General features: G+C 42.6%; 1 protein-coding gene across 5 annotated transcripts in view; it reads left to right on the top strand.

Annotated features, from left to right (window-relative positions):
- Positions 1–19,499, top strand: part of ABCA1 (ATP binding cassette subfamily A member 1) — a 137,121-nt gene that overhangs the window by 67,839 nt on the left and 49,783 nt on the right. For all 5 annotated transcript variants that reach the window (XM_086414526.1, XM_086414529.1, XM_086414527.1 and 2 more), the window contains 5 exons: positions 7,240–7,332; positions 11,932–12,172; positions 14,027–14,166; positions 14,502–14,618; positions 18,548–18,745. In XM_086414526.1, coding sequence (XP_086270652.1) covers positions 7,240–7,332; positions 11,932–12,172; positions 14,027–14,166; positions 14,502–14,618; positions 18,548–18,745 — 789 coding nt within the window. The remainder of the gene's footprint in view (positions 1–7,239; positions 7,333–11,931; positions 12,173–14,026; positions 14,167–14,501; positions 14,619–18,547; positions 18,746–19,499) is intronic.

Genomic DNA, 19,499 nt, shown 5'->3' with positions numbered 1-19,499 from the left:
GCTCAATAAAAAGTTAATAATTTAATTTATGGGAGTAATATAAATTATGTGCTTGAAAACAGTGGCTGGTAATGTAGACATTTTCTTCTATAAATCAGTGCTAGGAATCAGTCATTAATGTTCATTACTTTTTACATTTGGATACCACCCTTATGGCAGAAAGCAAAGAAGAACTAAAGAGCCTCTTGATAAAAGTGAAAGAGGAGAGTGAAAAAGTTGGCTTAAAACTCAACATTCAAAAAATGAAGATCATGGCATCTAGTCTCATCACTTCATGGCAAATAGATGGGGAAACAATGAGAGACTTTATTTTTTGGGGCTCCAAAATCACTGCAGATGGTGACTGCAGCCATGAAATTAAAAGATGCTTGCTCCTTGGAAGAAAAGCTATGACAAACCTAGACAGCATATTAAAAAGCAGAGACATTACTTTGCTGACAAAGTCTATCTAGTCAAAGCTATGGTTTTTCCAGTAGTCATGTATGGATGGATGTGAGAGTTGGACTACAAAGAAAGCTGATCACTGAAGAATTGATGCTTTTGAAATGTGATGTTGGAGAAGACTCTTGAGAGTCCCTTGGACTGCAAGGAGATCCAACCAGTCCATCCTAAGGGAAATAAGTCTTGAATATTCATTGGAAGGACTGATGTTGAAGCTGAAACTCCAATACTTTGGCCACCTGATACAAAGAACTGACTCAGTGGAAAAGACCTGATGCTAGGCAAGATTGAAGGTGGGAGGAGAAGGGGATGGCAGGATGAGATGGTTGGATGACATCACCGACTTGGTGGACATGAGTTTGAGCACGCTCTGGGAGTTGGTGATGGACAGGGAAGCCTGGAGTTCTGCAGTCCACGGGGTTGCAAAGAGTCGGACATGACTGGATGACTGAACTGAATTGAAAGTGCATTTTATCGTATGATATAACTGATAGACATATTCTAGAGATTAGCATGTGGACAGCTTCAGGGAGAGTGTTCATTCTGCCATAACTGCCTTTGGATTGGAACATACATTGCAACAATATTTCATTAAGTCTTTGAAGTGTTTCTTCAGTGTCCTTGGCTTTTTTTATTAGTCCTGTTCCAGCCCTGTGTAGTTTCTTGCTTGTATTCTGAGAGTGACTCTAAAGCACAGTAAACACTACTCATTAAAGTCTGTCATGCATAACTGAATAGATCGGTGGAAGCAGAGCATCTCTAAACAAGGTATGAGATATTAAACAACAAAACGAACACATATTTACTGTCTGTCTGCTTTGTACCAGTTACTGCTTGAAGGCATTGACGTTTCAGCCATGAACAAGGCAGACAAGGTCCACATGGTACTTTCATTCCAGTGGACATTGAGAACCGACTTTAAGGCTGAGAACAGGAATTTGAGGAATTCTTCACAGGTTCTGGGTTCTGTAAAGTGAGGGCTGCCCTTCCCAGCAGCTCCCTGACAACAGTCTCGTTCAACACGGAACACCGTGATCCCCAGTGAAAGTCTGTTTGGTTAAGTAGACTTGGGCTCTAGTCCTGTCTCAGTGATGTGAAGATGGTGTCTGATCCTTGTGGCAAGGGAAATGGTGTCTGATTTGAGTTAGCAAGGACAGGCATACAGACTGACCTTTATTTCAGGAACAACTTAGACATCGCACAACCGTGTGACTAGATTGTCTTGACTTCTGGTGGTACCTTCACCCCAAAACAGGAAAGTTCTGTGTCCATGGAACAAAGTGTTCTGTTTCTGTATCTTCTGATGTGTGTAGTCTGCTCTTGCAAAGGTGGAACTCTGTTCATGGGACAAAGGAGGTAGGGTGAGTGGTGCCCTGAAGTGCCCAGAGCACTAGTGAGCTCACAGCTGGACTGTGCAGGGATAGAAGGAGCAGGCAGAAGAGGAGTGAACAGTCATTCTTGTCTTGAAGGGTTTTTGTTTAGCGTCTTCTAGACCCTTTGATAAGGGCTCAGCTTGGCTCATAGCTTTTGGGGATTAGGTATTTCTCAGTTTGTCACATGCAGTGACAATGTTTTGCAGGAGAAAACAGTTGGTTTTCCCTCTCCTCCTGCCTGGAACACAGACTCTTGTGGGAAGTATCAGGTTTTGTTTGGTTTTGTATAATTTTGCTGCCCACCTGTTTACAACATGTGCTTTTGCCTGACAAGCAATTGCAATTGCTATCATTTGGTAAATTGTAGAATGACATGTCTCAGGGATTTACTGTTTTAGACTCTGTTCACCTAATTCCTGGGAGAACAAGGGAAGCACAGAACTGGGGATAAATTACTGAACTAAGCAGTGTGTTAATATAATGACTCAACTCCAAATAGATGTTTTTGCCTCAAATATACTATTTTTTCCTTGAAATAGTATAATTAGTTTACTTGAAATAGTATAATTTCTTTCTTGCCATGTCTAAGATAAAGGCTTGACTTTTGATCCTGAATTATGTGGTAGTAGATATATTTAACTATGTTTAGAAATAGCAAAAATGAAATATTTTAATGTGTTAATCACATATAATTTAAAATTTATTATTTAAGTTGTTGAATTGCTTTTAAAAGATTAGTGCTGTCCTTAGACATGAGTTATAATTCCCTACTTCAATAAAAATTATTAAAATGTTCCTCAAAGGACAATTTTTATTGTCATGTAAATGACTGTAAAGAGACAGTAATTGCTTTGGGTGATAATAGTCTTTGTACCTGGTATGTGGCTTACTTATTTTCAATTTGAAGTAAAACATATAAATCCTAGCCCTGAGTTGGCTTTTCTGAATATGGGCAAAGTGAAGCAGAGATTATAGTCTGCTTTATGAGAGTATTTCAGGGAAGTTTGAAATGTACAATGACCACATTAAAACATGCATTTGCAGGGAGGAAACAAAATTGTGTCTTATATTGAGAATACTATTCAAATATATGTACAAGCACATCTCATTGTAGTAGTGGAGTCCCTGTAAAATTTTGAGTGTGGATAAGATTTTTTTAAACTTAAAAGGCTTTCCAATTCCATTTTAATTTCACAGATGCTCTGTCTTGTATTTCTATCTGGCTACCACTTCTAATGCATCAATAGTCATCTCTCCCACTTGTCCCTTTGTACAGCTATCATCTATAAACAAACACTTCATTTTTTCAGGAAATCCCCACACACTGGGTCAGGGAGACAGTGGTAAACAAGGTAGAGATCTGTGTTCCCTGCTGCTGGGGAGAGGAGGGACAAAGAAAGGAAGAGATGCTATTCAGAGGGATAGCCTCTGCTGGGTGCTGTGCATCAGGAGACCTCTGATGGGGTGTCCTAACCTAGTCTTTGCCGGTTAGGAAAGAAACATCCTCTAAGTTGGAACCTAAAGAGTAGAGGTTAGCCAGGTAAAGACAGAAGAATCTTCCATGCAGAGGACATGATGTATGCATGGGGCCCAGAGGAAAGAGGCAAGAGAAGGTGGCATTTAGAGGAACTGTGCATGACTGAGTAGTTCAGAGTGGATCAGATGTAGCTACGGGAAGTTTGATGGGGAGAGGAATGGTAAGACATGACACTATAGAGGTGCTGAGGGAAATGTTCATGTAGCCTTTGTAGGCTATTGGGCCTCATCCTTGGAGCAAGGGGAGCCACCTTAAGGCTGCAGATGTGAGTGACTTGATGAGGTGAATATGAAACGGTATATTTGTGAATTTGAATGATCTTTGAAGCAAGACTCACACTAGTCCATTTCTCACCCTCCTAATGTGGTCTTTCCTTTGCTTTTTACTTTTCTTCCACATTTCTTGGGTGCCTAGTTATTATGTGCCAGGGACTGTGCTGGACAGTGAGTTGAAATAAAACATCAACTCAGAAATTAAAATCAAATTGACTTTGATAAGTTATTGCCTTTAAAAAAGAAATTCAGTCTTTTACAATGTAAACTAAATTTTTGGTGGGGCACATGCTGCAGCATACACAGAAATAGAAATATAATGTTGAACACATGAAAGTCATATAATGTTATAAACCGTTGTTACCTCAGTTTTAGAAAAGAAAAAGAGAATTCATGTGGAAGGAAAAACTTAGGGAGGATAAAAAGAATATAAAGAAATCATCTATTAGACCCAGAAAGGATGGCATAATGGCTTTTGTCATTATGGAGCCAGTGCTCCAGAATGTCATGGTTTTAGGAAATGTTGCAATGTTGTGATTAACACATATTACAGAAATGGGTTGGGGCTTTGAGTAATATAATACTGTTGTCTGTTCTTCTTATAATGCTAGTATAGTATTTAGTTATGATCTAAAAATATTGAATAATACATGAATTCCTGTTAGCGTAACACAGAAAGTACAGTCTTCACTAAAGATTTAATTTTTCCCCTTTTCCCTGTTTTCCTTCATACAAGAAAATCTTGCCTCCTGTGCAGGGGAGCTCAATGGGGACCTCTATGAATTTATAGCCAAGGGAATGCTTTTGGTTATGAAAAATGGTAGTAGAAATTCCAAACTATGAATGGCTTACTGGAGCTCTTTGGAAGTGCTATTGGCAAGCTCTGTCTGCCTTTGTCAAGTAAATATGAGCAAGAGACCACAGTTAATAGTTGGTGCAGGCACTTGGTTCTCAGATTTCATTGTGTGGCCTCGTTTCAAGGCATATTGCCTGGGGTTAATTTTGTTCAAGGAAGTTAGACATCTTTCGAATCTGACATGTATTCAACCTAACCTATATTCCTATCCTTCATTCCTGCCAATCTCCTTCCCTCTTCCTTTTTTATTTTTCCTTGAATTAAAAAGAAAATTATGAAATAGTTCCTTTCAAGAAATAAGACACTACAGATAAAGTTGCTGTCGTCTGTATATTCCTCTCTTTCCTCAAAGATAGCTGGTATCTTGGAGTTGCATGTTTTTATCCGACTGTATATATATTCACATTCGGTTAATAACAATATACTGTATTGGTTTGCATGTGTTCACATTGTATATGTGTGCATGTTGATCTGCAACTTGTCTTTTTCACCCAGTGTTATGTTTTTGAGATGTATGTATGTTGATAAATGTGGCATCTGGTTAATTTGAACTGATGCTTGGTATTCCATTTTTATTCTAAAATTAAAAAAAATCCATTTTTCTAGTCTTTGGCTTGTTTTTTCACTTTGTTGATGGTGTCTTTGGTGCGTAGTTTTTACTTTCAGAAGTTTAATTCCCAGTTTTGATTTGGACTTCTGTATTTTAAGACCTTCCTTACCCCAAGTTCATAAATACATTTTCTCCTATATATCTTTTAACTTTCATTTTTAGTTTTAGCTGTTCAATCTACCAAGAATTTAATTTCATGTAGTGGCATGAGATGGAAAATTACTGTCTTAGATGAGTAACTACTTGTCTCAGCAACACTGGTTGAATAGCCTGCTGCTGCTGCTAAGTCTCTTCAGTCGTGTCTGACTCTGTGCGACCCCATAGACGGCAGTCCACCAGGCTCCCCCGTCCCTGGGATTCTCCAGGCAAGAACACTGGAGTGGGGTGCCATTTCCTTCTCCAATGCATGAAAGTGAAAAGTGAAAGTGAAATTACTCAGTTGTATCCGACTCTTCGTGACCCCATGGACTGTAGCCTACCAGGCTCCTCCGTCCATGGGATTTTCCAGGCACGAGTACTGGAGTGGGGTGCCATCGCCTTCTCCGGTTGAATAGCCTATCTTTCCTTATTAATTTGTAATATTAAATCTGATTTACATCAGTCTCCTCTCTGTATTTTATAGTATCCAAGCCCCCAAAAGTGAAAGGAAATAGTTTTTACCTCCTATGTCTCCCAGTTAAGGCCTCTCAGTTTGTAAGTTTTCCTTACCAAGGTCTCTCTGTGTAGGTTCAACTTTTAGTGTGGTAGCCTTTAGATATAATGTGAACTTTAAGAGAGAAAGGCAAAGCAAACCAAAAGCCCCCCACCTGGTTTTGCTCATGATTGCTTCATGGAGGGAATGAACATTAACACAGCCTGTGAGCTGTGTCACAGAGACCTACTGGAGTGTGTCATTTATAGGAAAGCCTGGGCCCATCAGAGGACTGGGAGTGTGGGAAGGCTGGTCTCTGGTGAGTGAGCTGTTGTAGGAGAGCTCACTAATCGTGCTGGACAAAATTATCCACAGAACTTTTAGACAGATTTTATCAGAAAGGAACATTTGGGGTTATGCTAGGATATTATGATGATCATGATACTTAGTCTTCTGCATCTGCTGTTTCCCAGAGCTAATGATGAACTCCATCTATTCATACTTTCAGCCGTCTTCTGTGTCGTCTGCCATAGGATTTCACAGCAATCTCTGAGATAAGAGACAAGTATTAAAATAATTCAGTTTTCTCTGGATATCCAAGGATCTGATATTGAGCAAAATGATGCTTATAGAATTGCCAAAGAAGGATGGGCTTTTTCCTGAGATTTTTCTTTCTTTTTTCCTATTGGACAAACAAGAATGATGAAACTGACCCTGCACTTTTTTTCTTTGGAAGCCTGAAAACTTCAAAACCAATTCTGGCCTCAGAGTCTGTGCATCATTTTTCTTTTTCTTCTCTAGCTTAGACTTTCTGTCCTAACCTATCTTACCTTGGGCTTAAATTAATTATTTTCTTATATTGGCTATGCAGCTAAGTGGCATATAATAGCAGTATGTCAATGAGTAAATATAGTGATTTGACTCAAACTAAACATAAAGCAGATATTTGAAAATTATTTTAAATTAATTTTAATATATATGAAAACAATACATTTTAATATATTAAAATGTGTTTTCATATATTTAGAAGTAAGTAAATTTACAGTGTTAGAGACAGTGCTGACGAGTAGAATAAAAGAGAATTCCTTCTTCCCATGCTTTTGGCAGTTTTAAATGTTATCCTTTCTTCTTTTCCTGTGAACCATCACAAACTTGTTTCTCAAGGCCATTTCCATGTTGTCTTTCTAGCAAAACCATAGACAGAGTTGGGAATTTATGGTCAGCTTTACACTGGGCACATACACATCAGACATTTTTATCTATTATGTAATCAACTAGTTTGAAATACAAATTCCTACACCATTTAAAAGCATTCATCAAAAAATTAGTAATTCTTATCTGAGATGAATAACCTACAAACATACAGTTAGAATAATTTTAGTGTCTTATTTTGGTTAAGAGTGGGTTTCTTGTGTTTCAAATTGAAGATTGTGAATAGTTTTAATCAACTTATTTATTTTTAAATAGAGATTTCAGGTTTACATTGAATTTAGAAACAGTTATTTATTTCTCGTTGCAGACAAAACTAAACTCTACATCTCTCTTCCCGACCGAGGAGCTGGGTGAAGCCACAAAAGCTTTGTTGGATAGTCTTGGGAATCTGGCCCAAGAGGTAAGTCATATCTTTTCAGTCTGAGGGTGCAGACCATCCATTATGACTTTTTTACACCCTGAATTTGATTCAGAGAGTCCACTTGATATGAATTTCATAAAAAATGTAAAATCAACTTTAGAAGCATCTGTGACCTTAAAATTACTTGGTTTGATCTCCTTACTTTAAAGATGAAGAAACTAAGACTCATGGATGTCTCAGGGTCAATTAGCTAGTAGCTAAAGGCCCGATGTCTAGGACTTTCTCCAATTGTTACTCTTGGTCCCGAGTTAATGACTCATTAGTAGAGGAGATGATTCCTCCACGTCCTCCACATACTGTGTTTGTCTTACAGCAACTTCTCCTTATTTCTTCTTCGGTAATAAAGCTGGACAGTCTTTTTACCAGAACGTTTGTTTACTAACTGAAGGGGAGAAGCTGGTACCCCTAATTTGGATCTTTGCCTTGTGAACTTCTGGCCCCTGAGTTCAACTTTGGGAATAGAGTCTCCTGATAAATGTTGAGTTTGCTTTCGGGTCCACATGTTTACAAGTGTATTAGAATTACCTAACTTCCTACTTAACAGAATCACCTTTGTCATAAGATCAGAGGGCCTGACTTACAAAATTAGCAGTTAAGCACTTCTCTGCCTCCCAGTCAGCGTGTGCTTGCCTTTCTGACACCCAGCCTTGTTTCAGAGTAGACTGGAAAAGAGGAACCAATGCTCTGGAGCCCGTGGTGTAGAAAGCTGAGCCAGGGAGTGATGGTCAGAAACCACACAGGCCTTATGTATAAAACACTGGGAATAATTTGTGGCAAAATTTTCTCAGACTTGGTCCAGCCTTATTATGAACTGCTTCTTTAACTCATTTTTTGGTGTTTTTATGGTTTTTCTCAAATATCAAAGCTCACTTTATGTCTTCTAAGAATAAATACTTAGAATACTTTGGCTACCTAATGTGAAGAGCTGGCTCATTGGAAAAGACCCTGATGCTGGGAAAGATTGAGGGTAGCAGGAGAAGGGGGCGACAGAGGATGAGATGGTTGGATGGCATCACTGACTCAATGGACATGAGTTTGAGCAAACTCAGGGAGATAGTGATGGACAGAAAAGCCTGGCCTGCTGGAGTTCATGGGGTTGCAAAGAGTTGGACATGACTTAGCGACTGAACAACAACAGCAAGAATGAAGTATTGCATGTTCACAAAGGAGAAAGCAGAATGTTTGGGAAGTACAGAAAACACCAAGGTTCAGCTCTGTCAACATGTTACCTAGCGTGTCACTTTCGATCCTTTTTTTTGTCAATCCTGCTGCTGTGTGTCTGACTGAAGAGGACTGGCTTTCAGGTTCCTTTCAGGAGGAGAAGCCCTCTTCCGGGGTGCCATCTGTTACTCTGGTTGTGAACGCTGGTAACCTCTCTGTAGGTGGAGAAGTTGGGTCTCCTGGGGTTCTTCCAGGAGGCAGAATGAGAAACAGAAACTGCCCTGCAAGTCCATTGCCATCTCTCTTGAGTCCCGTTAGCTGACAGTGACTTGCCCTGTGCTCTCTGCCAGCCCTAGAAAAGGCAGAGCAGGGATCTAACATTTGAAGCTGCTTCTAAACTCACAGTCTGGTTATAGTTGTTTCCTCTTACATCACTGGCCTGCCTTTTGTCTAGGGTTAAAAAATAATTGAAAGCATGTGATGTTCTGTCGCTCACATGGTAGAAACTCTCCAGCTGAACAATATACATTTTTCTTGGCAGCTGCTTCCTTGTGTCCTGCTTACTCCCTGGCCCTGGGCAGCAAGGGCCACCCACTCCTCTCAATGGAACACAAAGTCAAGTCACTTTTGCCACCAGTGACTCATTATCTAAGAGTTTCTCTGGAACAAATGGGAGAAGATAAATACATAAGTGCACTTGTTGATCTGCTCAGTGTTTGGAAAGAAAGTTGGTTGTTTTGACTAAACCACAAGCCTTGAAAGGAACAGGGGGGTAAGCTGCCATTTTTCCTGTAGCTTCCCCTGTTTCCCCGTGTGATCCACATGACAAATGTGATGAGGCCTCCTACGCCTATTGCACAGGTGACACCGAGGCTCAGAAAATCTAGACTGTTTGCCCACAGTCACCTAGTAGGTTAACTGGCAAGACTGGGATTTGAACCCAGGGTGGTTGGCCTCTAAAGCCCACATTCTTACAGCTTTAGCACTTTTTTGTCTGAACCCTCATGGTAACTGGAATAGAGTTGGAAGGAGACTATTCAGAGAAAGAAACTGGACTAACAGGGCCGGCAGTTGTGAGGGAATGGGGACTTTCAGAGCCGGAGGGATGAAAGTGGGCATGAGCTTCACTTCTGGAAGGTGAGCCTGGGGAGGCAGGGCAGGGAGCAGTGTTTGGTTATCTGTCCACACCCGCTAGGACCCTGGCACAGCTGGGTGCTAGGGACTCAGCAGTGAGCACACTAACTTCTCTGTTGCTGTGGGACTGCAGTGGGGCAGGAGATAGAAATAAACCCTTCTGTGTATAATGGGATAGCAGGGATGCCGCAGTGAAGGAAAACGAAGCTGGGTAAGAGGGGTGGAGGGGTTGAGGTGGTATTTTAAAGGGGAGGGTGATTCATGAAGTCCTGTCTAGTCAGGTGCCATCTGAACATGGAGGAAATGATACCGCAAGCAGGAGGAACCGTAGATCCAAATATACTGACGTAAGGCATGATCAAGAGATGTAAAGACCAGGGAGGAGGCCGGTGTGGCCTGAACAAAGAGAGCAAGTGAGAGGGGAGTCAGAGATTAGGTTAGAGCAGGAGGTGAGTGCCGTGCAGCCCTGGAAAGGCTGGATTTACACTGAGTAAGATGGGAAGCCAGTGGAGGGTCTGGATCAGGGGTGTCTGGTGTGGCTGAGAGGATGAGAGTTGTTTACGATTCCAGTGTTAGGCTGAGAAGAGACTGTGATGGGGCAAGGGCAGGAGAAAGCCATGGGAGTGGATTGAGAAAGCCTCAGTGGTTCATTCACTCCGTAGATGATGATCAGATGCCACCGTCTGTGGGTTGGAGCCTGAGCGGCTGCCTTCCCTGTGGTGGGAGGCACTTCATGGGGAGATGTGGGGCAGGAGCTGAAGTTAGAACAAGTAGGAGTCTGCCCCTAAGGCAGGTTCTGGGAAGAGCCAAGAATTTGGAAGAACTCAGTTGCTTACAGTGCTTCTATCAAAGATGTGCTGACTTTATGTTGGAAGAGATTTGTCCTTTTGATTGGGGGATGGCAGGATGGTGGTGGCGAGAGGGACAAGTGAGTGGCTTTTGTGCTGTCCTTCAAAAATCTCTAGGGCTGTTGCATCCCCCAGCAAAAGGAAAGATGGCCTGACTGCCTATCCCCCTCCCTGTCTATATACCTCAAGATAAAGTCAGGAAAATCTGGCCACCTAATTGTGTTTTCTGGGTGTCAAAGCCTACCTCTCTAGAGGGAAGAATCTTTGTGACCTCTGACCACCCCTGGAGCACCTGGTTCCCCTTTGCAGGCTGAAGGCAAAGGCAGGGTCTGTGGCACCCAGGACCTTCTCACTCACAGGGATCAGCGGGCTCTGTGAGACAGAAAACCGGGTCGTGGAGTCAGCCTAGACTGCCTCCAGAGCAAGAGTGGTGTCCCACAACCCCTCCCCTCTGCTTGCCACACCTCAGCCTGGACATGCAGTGACAGGGCAAGGAATGGAAGGGTATATTAATGATTCATTGTGAAATGTGTGGAAATACAAAGTGCTCTGTGAATAGTTAGTCATAAGAGCCACTGGCCCAGGAAGTCCACAGGGTGCTGGAGTGCATTTGTGTGTGAGACAAAGAGCTGATCACATGTAAGTCCCAGACTCAGCCCCCGGCTGCCTGGAGCCTCTGCATCTTCCAGGCAGCGGCTGTTCTGTGCAGGGCCCTCTTGGAGAGTGGATATTGTGTGATATTCTTGCCACGCTCCATTTTAGCTTCATCGTCTTGATGAGAAGTGGGGCCCTCAGAAAAGTGACTTTCCGAAGGTTGTGAGCCAGTGAGGACGTGGCTGAGATTCAAAGTCGAGCTCTCATCGTGTGTTCCTTCCCAGTGCCTGGCACTTAGCTGAGACGAGGGTGGGGATTTCACACACAGTGCCTTTTCTGCCAAGGGGCAGAGGGTACCTCAGTTTCCACACTGGAGTTTGAGGTGTTTTAGAAATGAGGCCATGACCGAGGATGTGAGCGGTTCCTGATGTACACATGTGAACACATAATTCTTCAGGGAAAGCATCCTTTTCTATAAACCCGATGATAATCTGAATGAGATAAAGCCCATCACCAGGGGCTCCACCAACTTCTAGGCTGTACTTCAGTCTTTAATGTGTATGGGAATCACCTGGGCACCTGGTGACAAAGTGGATTTGAACTCTAGATAGACCAGAATCTGGATCTCAAACAGTCTCTCAGATGACATCAGTACCTCTACCACAGAGGGGTAGCATGGCTCCGGTGGTCCCATCACCAGGCTTCCGAGAGGCAACATCAGACAAGTTATGTTCTGGTATAGGGCTTTATAGAGGTGAAGGAACTAACCTGTTTCTTTGTCTTCTGTGTCTTCAACCTTCCCCCCTCTTTCCTTTCCTCTTGCGCCTGCTCCTTCCCCCAGCTGTTCAGCATGAGGAGCTGGAGTGACATGCGGCAGGAGGTGATGTTTCTGACCAACGTGAACAGCTCCAGCTCCTCCACCCAGATCTACCAGGCCGTGTCCCGCATCATCTGCGGCCATCCCGAGGGCGGGGGCCTGAAGATCAAGTCCCTGAACTGGTACGAGGACAACAACTACAAGGCCCTCTTCGGGGGCAACGGCACGGAGGACGACGCTGGCACCGTCTATGACAACTCTACATGTGAGTGTCTACGCAGCCAGGCCCTGGCACCACCTCCATCCCAGACTCAGCCCTGTGGGCCCCCTCTCTCCTGCTCACCCTCGTCCTACATAGCAGCAGTGGGTACTTGTCTACATGTCTATTTGCCATCCAGACACACCTCCTAGAAGAGGGAATCTTCTCCTAATCAGCGAACTATCCCCACTTGTGTGAAAGGGGACTTGGCACGTCCCAGGCATACAGTGTTTTTATCAAGTGAATGAATGATTGAACGTCACTCTCTCCAGTTTTCTGGGGTATGTCTGAAGGTGGTTCCCAGAGTGCTCAAGGTTCTTCTCATTCTCCCCATCTCCCTTCCCTTTCCCCCCTGCTCTCCTTGAGATATGCTTTATAATAAAAACTTAACAATAACAACAATAATGAAAGATAGCATTCAGGGAACATTTCCTATGTCCTTTGCATTTTTTTTTTTAAAGTTAACTCATTTAACCCTTATGGTAACCCTGCAAGGAAGGTTTTTTTTTTTTTTTTTCTTTTTTGACTATGCGGGACCACAGCTTGTGGGATCTTAGTTCCCTAACCAGGGATGGAACCTTGACCTCTGTCAGGGAATTCCTTGCAAGGAAGGTTTTGTAACACCACATTTTGTAGGCTTGGAGAGGTTCAGTGACTTGGTCAAAGTCACACTGTTGTTAATTCACAAGAACCCGGATGAAACCTGGTCTGTCTGGCTCCATGCTTTTTGTCCGTAAACACATGACCTCCAGAATACCTGTTCATGGTGGCGTGTGTGCCATCAGACTCAGGCATTTGATCTGCTGTTTGTTTTCGGTTCTTAGCTACAAGGTGTCATTAGAGAACCTTGTTACACCCTATCTGCTCCCCACGCTTGGGCAGTTTTGTGGTGATGTGTGTCCTGTGCCTGTGGCAGCGAGGAGCCGGTGTCACAGCTGTAGACAATGGCATTGTTTTCCTTGAAAACATGATGAAAGTGAGCCTTTCTCCATTTCTAACCGCAGGTGTGTCTTTCAGACACTGAGTGAGGTGGCTTTTAGTGCATTACTGTAACATAAGAACCTTTTATTCTTCTCTGGAGTGAAGCACTCCAGCCGTGGCAGGTTGCTTTGTGAGCCTGAAGGGAAGGGTGTTCTGAAATGCCATCCCCTCTGCTTCCTCTCTTTGTAAGTCAACCTGAGGGAACCTTCATTTTCACAACAGCTACAACTGTGAGCAAGTCCTCTTTTTTGTTTTTGTTTTTAAATATTGTCTTTGCAGCATGTAGAGCATACTTGGAATCTAAAAGAACCCACAGTGAAATTTTTTAAAAATTTGGGAATCTTTCTGGATAATCAAACCTTATTATCTATTATGACTTCGTATTTTTCACTTTGGGATATTCATTACATTTATTACAGGTACTTGTTATGAGACTTAGTAGTTGAAGGGAGATTTTTTATTTCTGCTTGAAAACTAAAGTCTGAAATTCAACCCTCTGTTTCCAGTGGAAACAAAGTGTTGCAGGCTGGCGTTAAGTCATCTAGAGTTACAACTCTAGGCTTGTGCATAGTAAAAAGTGTTTTTCTATATTGTCTCAGTTGTGACATCATCAGTGTTATAATAAACTTTGATTATTTATCCAGCATTGTTCTAGGTATCATCTCAGTTAATCCTCTCCACGTCTCTCCTAAGTAGATGTCATTAACTTTAATTTTACAGAGGAGTCAACTGAGGCACAAATCTGAAGTTGTTACATAACCATTAAGTGGCAGAGCTGAGATTTAAACCTATGACTGACCAGCTGGTTCTAAAGCTTTTGTTAGTTTCTACAAATATATGACCATGCATACAAATATTTGCCTTTCATCCTTTTCACAGCTCCTTATTGCAATGATTTGATGAAGAATCTGGAGTCCAGTCCTCTTTCTCGCATCATATGGAAAGCTCTCAAGCCCCTGCTTGTTGGAAAGATCCTGTATACACCTGATACTCCAGTCACAAGGCGGCTTATGACTGAGGTAAGCCACCTGGGCCCAAGGAGCCCTCAACAAACTCTTCCTAGAATTAAGAACAAAAATATAAAGGTGGCTTCAGATGGAGTGTATTGAGTATACTTTTCTGGGATTTCCAGGAATGAGGACCTCCAGTCTGACCTAGGCCCCAGCTGACTGTTGAGGGCCAGCTCTCCAGTCTTGGGTGTTTGAATCCCTGCTGCAGGCAGGCACTTCTTGGGGATGGGAAGGGCAGGAAAAGGGCTTCTATGATGGAGTGTCTTTTCAGGGAGTAGCTGAGTTTCTCATGTCTCTGCCCCTCTTTTATTTTTTGCTGCTCCTGGCTTCCTGGTTGACTCCAGGTGAATAAGACCTTCCAGGAACTGGCTGTGTTTCATGATCTAGAAGGCATGTGGCAAGAGCTCAGCCCCAAGATCTGGACCTTTATGGAGAGCAGCTCAGAAATGGACCTTGTCCGGGTGAGTGTCCCTCTGATTATTGTGTGCCTGCTTGATGCTCTTTACTTCCCAAGAAGTGACTGAGAGGAGAGTTATTTACATTGAACCCAGTACAGAGGGACTGAGCACAGCTCAAGCCCCAGGGCTGTCACTTGGCAGAGGTACAGGTGATGGTGCACAGATTACACCATCTCATGCACATTAGCATCAAGGCATCTGATAGTCAAAATCAGAGTTCCAAGAAACTTAGGACTGATATTTGGAGGAAGAGTTTGGTGATTACAAGACCTTAATTATTTTCTGGCTGTAGAGCCACAGCACCTTACTCAGCCCTACTGTGTCCTGGTAGGTCTTGGACAGAGGTGTGCGAGGAAAAGCCTGTTCTGCAGACTCATCACAGATACTTGCTCCCCAAGGCGCTGTGTGAGTGAGGAGCCGCTGTTACTACGTGGAGGAGAATTTCACTTAGTGCTTCAGAACTACTTGAAAAGGGATAAGTGCTCTGAAGACAATTGGATTCAGAAGCAGAGGAGTCTGAGCAAGAAAGAAATGTCTCCTTTGCTTGAGCCTGAGTGCCATTTAATCACATCATCCTGCCTTGGGCTGAGTCAGAAAATCATTAGACTATTTCCTGTCTCCATGGTGAGAGAGGCCTCTTCCTTTTGTTCCTGCTGCTATTAAGCATGAATGGATTTTGCCAGGTTTCTTGTCTTGACACGTCATTGATCAGAAGGGCAGCTGGGTGTTACAGGTGGTATATCTACCCAGAGAGGTACTCTCACAGGCTGAGGACCCTCCCGAGATGCCCTAGGAGGGACCATACCCTGGGGGGCCTTCCAGTGATGGGAAAGCTGAGTCATCTTTGTTGCACTGGTCCTGCAATTTAATTCTTAAATTGGGAGCCTTTAAAAACCAAGGGACTTTAGTCAGGGAAGCATGAACAATAATTTGTATGGATCGAGTGAATAATTCCTGTCTAATAATAACAGCAACAACTTATACCCATCAAGGATGGTCTCTGTTGAGCTCCAGTCTCTCCTCCAAAAGGGATTCGTGTGGTTCAGCCACAAACAGTGTTATAGATCTTGGTGTGGTCTCAGGCGTCTTGGTCATCTCCTTAGGATCTACATTCCTACTTGTTGGACTTCTCTCCTTCTGAGTCTCAGAGGGTGATGAGGGGCCATGTTGAAGGAACTCCATGACTTTTAGTTTGTAGGCAGATAGATGCTTCCCCTGCTTTTAAATAGGGACTTTGACTTGGATGCTCCAGCAGGTCACAGGCTGTCAGTTCTTGTGGGATGAGGCCCTTGTCAACATGGCCATGGCATTCATTGGGGATCCTGCTGGAAAACCCAGGATGTGCAATAGGAAATGGAGCTGTGGCTGGGGAGAAAGGCGTGGTGTGTGGTTGAGAGGGCCTTGGGTGTCAAGCCAAGGACTTGACTTTAAGCTCTGACACACCATTACCAAACCCATGGAAAGGTTTTTGGCAATGTATACATTACTCTGGTTTGACAGGTGGGTTGAAGAGAGGAAAGATGGAAGGCAGAGACCAGGGCAGAGGCTACCCTGGTGGGGTAAAGCCTGGTGACTGATTGGTTGTGGAGGGGTGAAAGAGAGGGAAGTTTTGGGATGATTCTTAATTTCTAGCTGATGGATGGTAGGGATGTCCAACAAGTCAGTGGATACTAGGGCTTGGAGTGTAACTGGTTGGTTAGGCTGGAGACACCAGTTAGGGACTCATCAGCCTGTGGGTGGAAGTCGAAGGAGCTTCCTCCACCTGCTTTCTTTTCTCTACTAAGGAGTGTTTATTTCACTGCACAAGCTTGGGCATCTCAGTCCTGTGCACCCCCTGCAGCTTCATATCTGGTACATGAGGCAGTGCCTGAGACTTCTGGTTCTGTTGGGGTAGCTCTTTCTTTTTTTCAACTTTATTGAGGTACAATTGACAAATTAAAAGTGTATGTATTTAACATATACAACTTGGTGTTTTGATGTATGTTTGCACTGTGAAATGATCACAGCATTAGAGCTAAGTAACACGTCCCTTCCTTCACCTAGTTACCTCTTAACAAGTGTCAAGTATACAGGATGGTATCACAAACTGTGGTCACCATGCTATACGTTAGATCCTCGGATCTAATAATGGGAACGTCATGCCCTTTGACCCCCGTGTTTCCCCAGCCCCCCGGCAACCACCCCTCCACTCTGTGATAGCTCGTATCTTCTGCTGTGTCTGGCTCTGTCTGCACCTGTTCTGTCCAGAGGCACCCACAGATCTGGAGGCACTTCTTTGTTGGGTCACGGAACCCACTGATACTCAGTTGTTCTTTCTGAGCTGCTATTTGTTTCCTTCACCTTCAGCCTCTGCTTTCTCCATGGACACTGCTGCTGAGGGTGATCTTCATACCCTAGAATCATGTAGTCAGTGATCCCACTGGGCACATCTCTCAGGCCTTGCTGCTCTCTTTGGCTGTATTGCTCAGAAGCCGCACCGGGCAGGGCAGACCTCACCTCAAATACCGCATGTCTTCACTCAGGTTTTATTTGTTCAGTTCAAGTCTCAAATAAAATCATTTTGGAATCGCTAACCCATCCCCCTGTGCACCTTTGTGAGAAACAATTTTGTATCTATTATGTTAATAAAAATACATATCCTAACTGATGACAATCTAATTTGTTATTCCCTATAGGAAAGCAATTTGGAATGAAAATTGTAAGAACCATAAAAATTGTGTTATCCCATGTACTTCCATTCCACACACCCTCAGGGATGTATGCCATACAGAAATAATTTTAAAGAAAGAAGTCACCCTATGAAACAGAATGTTATTGCTATAATAATTGTTTTTTGTGAAAAATTAGAAATAGACTAAATGTTTTGCAGTATGGGAATAGTTAATGAAATTATAGTTTATATACCCTATAAAAACTATTATGCTCCCATTAAGATAATAAATATGAAGCCACATGGGGAAAAGCTTATAATGTTAGTAGAAATGAGACTGATTTTAAGAATAGCAGAGTTTGGCCTTTAGAGATTCCATTTCAGTAGAGTCAAAGTTTCATCTGCCTTCTTGAAGGTATGACAGGAGTTGTGGCTGATTCTCTTTTCCATGAGCTGAGGTTGAAACAGACCCATTTTTCTGGCAGCATATCTTTGCAGGCCTCTGCCCCGGTCCTCTGCACCTGCTGGTTGAGTGCCTGATTGATTTTCCTGCTCTTCCATGTTGACCCATGGGGAGAGCCAGCCAGCTAAGGAAAAAGAAATGGAAGATAGGCCTCCTTTTCATCATGACCCATGCATCCTGTAATTGGGAAAGATCAGGTTTCACTTGGTTTAACAGCAGCATTCTTTCCCTAAGCTAAATAGGTTTGTCTTAATTCAGTCTAGAAATTAAGGTCTTTATGAGGAGTTATCAGCCTGGGTCTCAAAAGAAGAAGATGATATAATGCAGGGGGAAGGTGCAATAGAATCTGAGAGCCCATGTCTCATATCCTGACTTTGTTATTTATTAACTGTGTGACCTTATGGTTAGGGACTTAACTTCTATGAACCTGTTTTCTCATCTGTGAAATGGAAACTATTAGACGTACCTTCCTTATAATGTTGTATGAGGTGAAGTGTTTAACCCAACAGTAATTGTATAGAGTATGAGTATGATTATTGTTGTTATTGTAGTTAATAGCGTTTACTGTTAAGCTATACTGGAAACTAGATTCAGACTGGACTGATATTGACTGGTCAACTCCATGCCTATTAGTGTATGATTCATCCTTGGTAAAATGTTACTTTTTTCAGCCTCAGTGGTCTCACCTATAAAATGGAAACACTGTTACCTACCTCACAGTTTTTATAAAGATATAAAAATGACAATGTATGTGAAAGGGTTTTGTAAATCATATAGTGCTCATCAAGACTTAGTTGTACTTTGTCATTGGAATGGCAGACACTGTTGGACAGCAGAGGCAATGATGACTTTTGGGAACAGCGACTGGAAGGCTCAGACTGGACGGCCAAAGATATCGTGGCATTTCTGGCCAAGCACCCAGAGGATGTGCAGTCCACCAACGGCTCTGTGTACACCTGGAGAGAAGCCTTCAATGAGACCAACCAGGCAATCCAGACCATCTCTCGTTTCATGGAGGTGAGGAACTGTTCCATGGACCATTTAGAAAAGGCTTTGGCTTCTTTCTCTGAGATGATGCAACATGATTCAGACTGGAGTAAAGTTTAGAAATTTTGTGTAGTCTTATTTACAGTAGCATCCCTCCAACCTAATACATGTTGTGTATGAAAAGACACTTAAAAATACAGGTGGTGTATGAAAAAGCACTCAAAAAATTGTTAGTTGAATGAATGAGACAGACACAGACCTAACTTCTAACTTTATTCTGTCTGACTCAAGAATATCTCTATCCATTGTCTTCTAGTTTTTCCTATGTTTTGATATCCAACTACCTAATGGCAACAAAGCATTCCCTTAAAAAAGCATTACTTATGAAACTTACATAAAATCTAATAGGACTGATTACATTTAAAAAATTTGAGTCCTAAAAATGATGTGACTTAGTAGAGACAAATGAAAGTTCTTTTGGTCTGTTTGATTAGTTGTTATGACTCAAAATTACGAAGAAAGCAGAAGAAAATGAGGCCTGATCATTGTTTAAGTCCCTTTCCCTCCACAAAAATCAGTATGAGTAACTTATCTCTAAAATACATTCAACATTTCTCTTAAATTGCTAAGGTGAAAACCCAAATAATCCATTTTCAATTGAATATTGGAGAATGATGTGAGAGGATGAAGATTAAAAAAGACATGCAGTTAGCACTTCTCTCTTAGCGTAGACGCTGCCGTGGCCACGGCTTGTTTTCCTGGCCGTCAGCATTCTCATGATGGC

This window comes from Bos grunniens, chromosome 8 (assembly GCF_055505025.1).
Source record: "Bos grunniens cultivar Pamir isolate PY7600 chromosome 8, Bosgru_T2T1.0, whole genome shotgun sequence".
NCBI classification, from domain to species: Eukaryota; Metazoa; Chordata; class Mammalia; order Artiodactyla; family Bovidae; genus Bos; species Bos grunniens.
The sequence above is the reverse complement of the archived record's forward strand: the minus strand, read 5'-3'. Positions and strand labels throughout refer to the sequence as shown.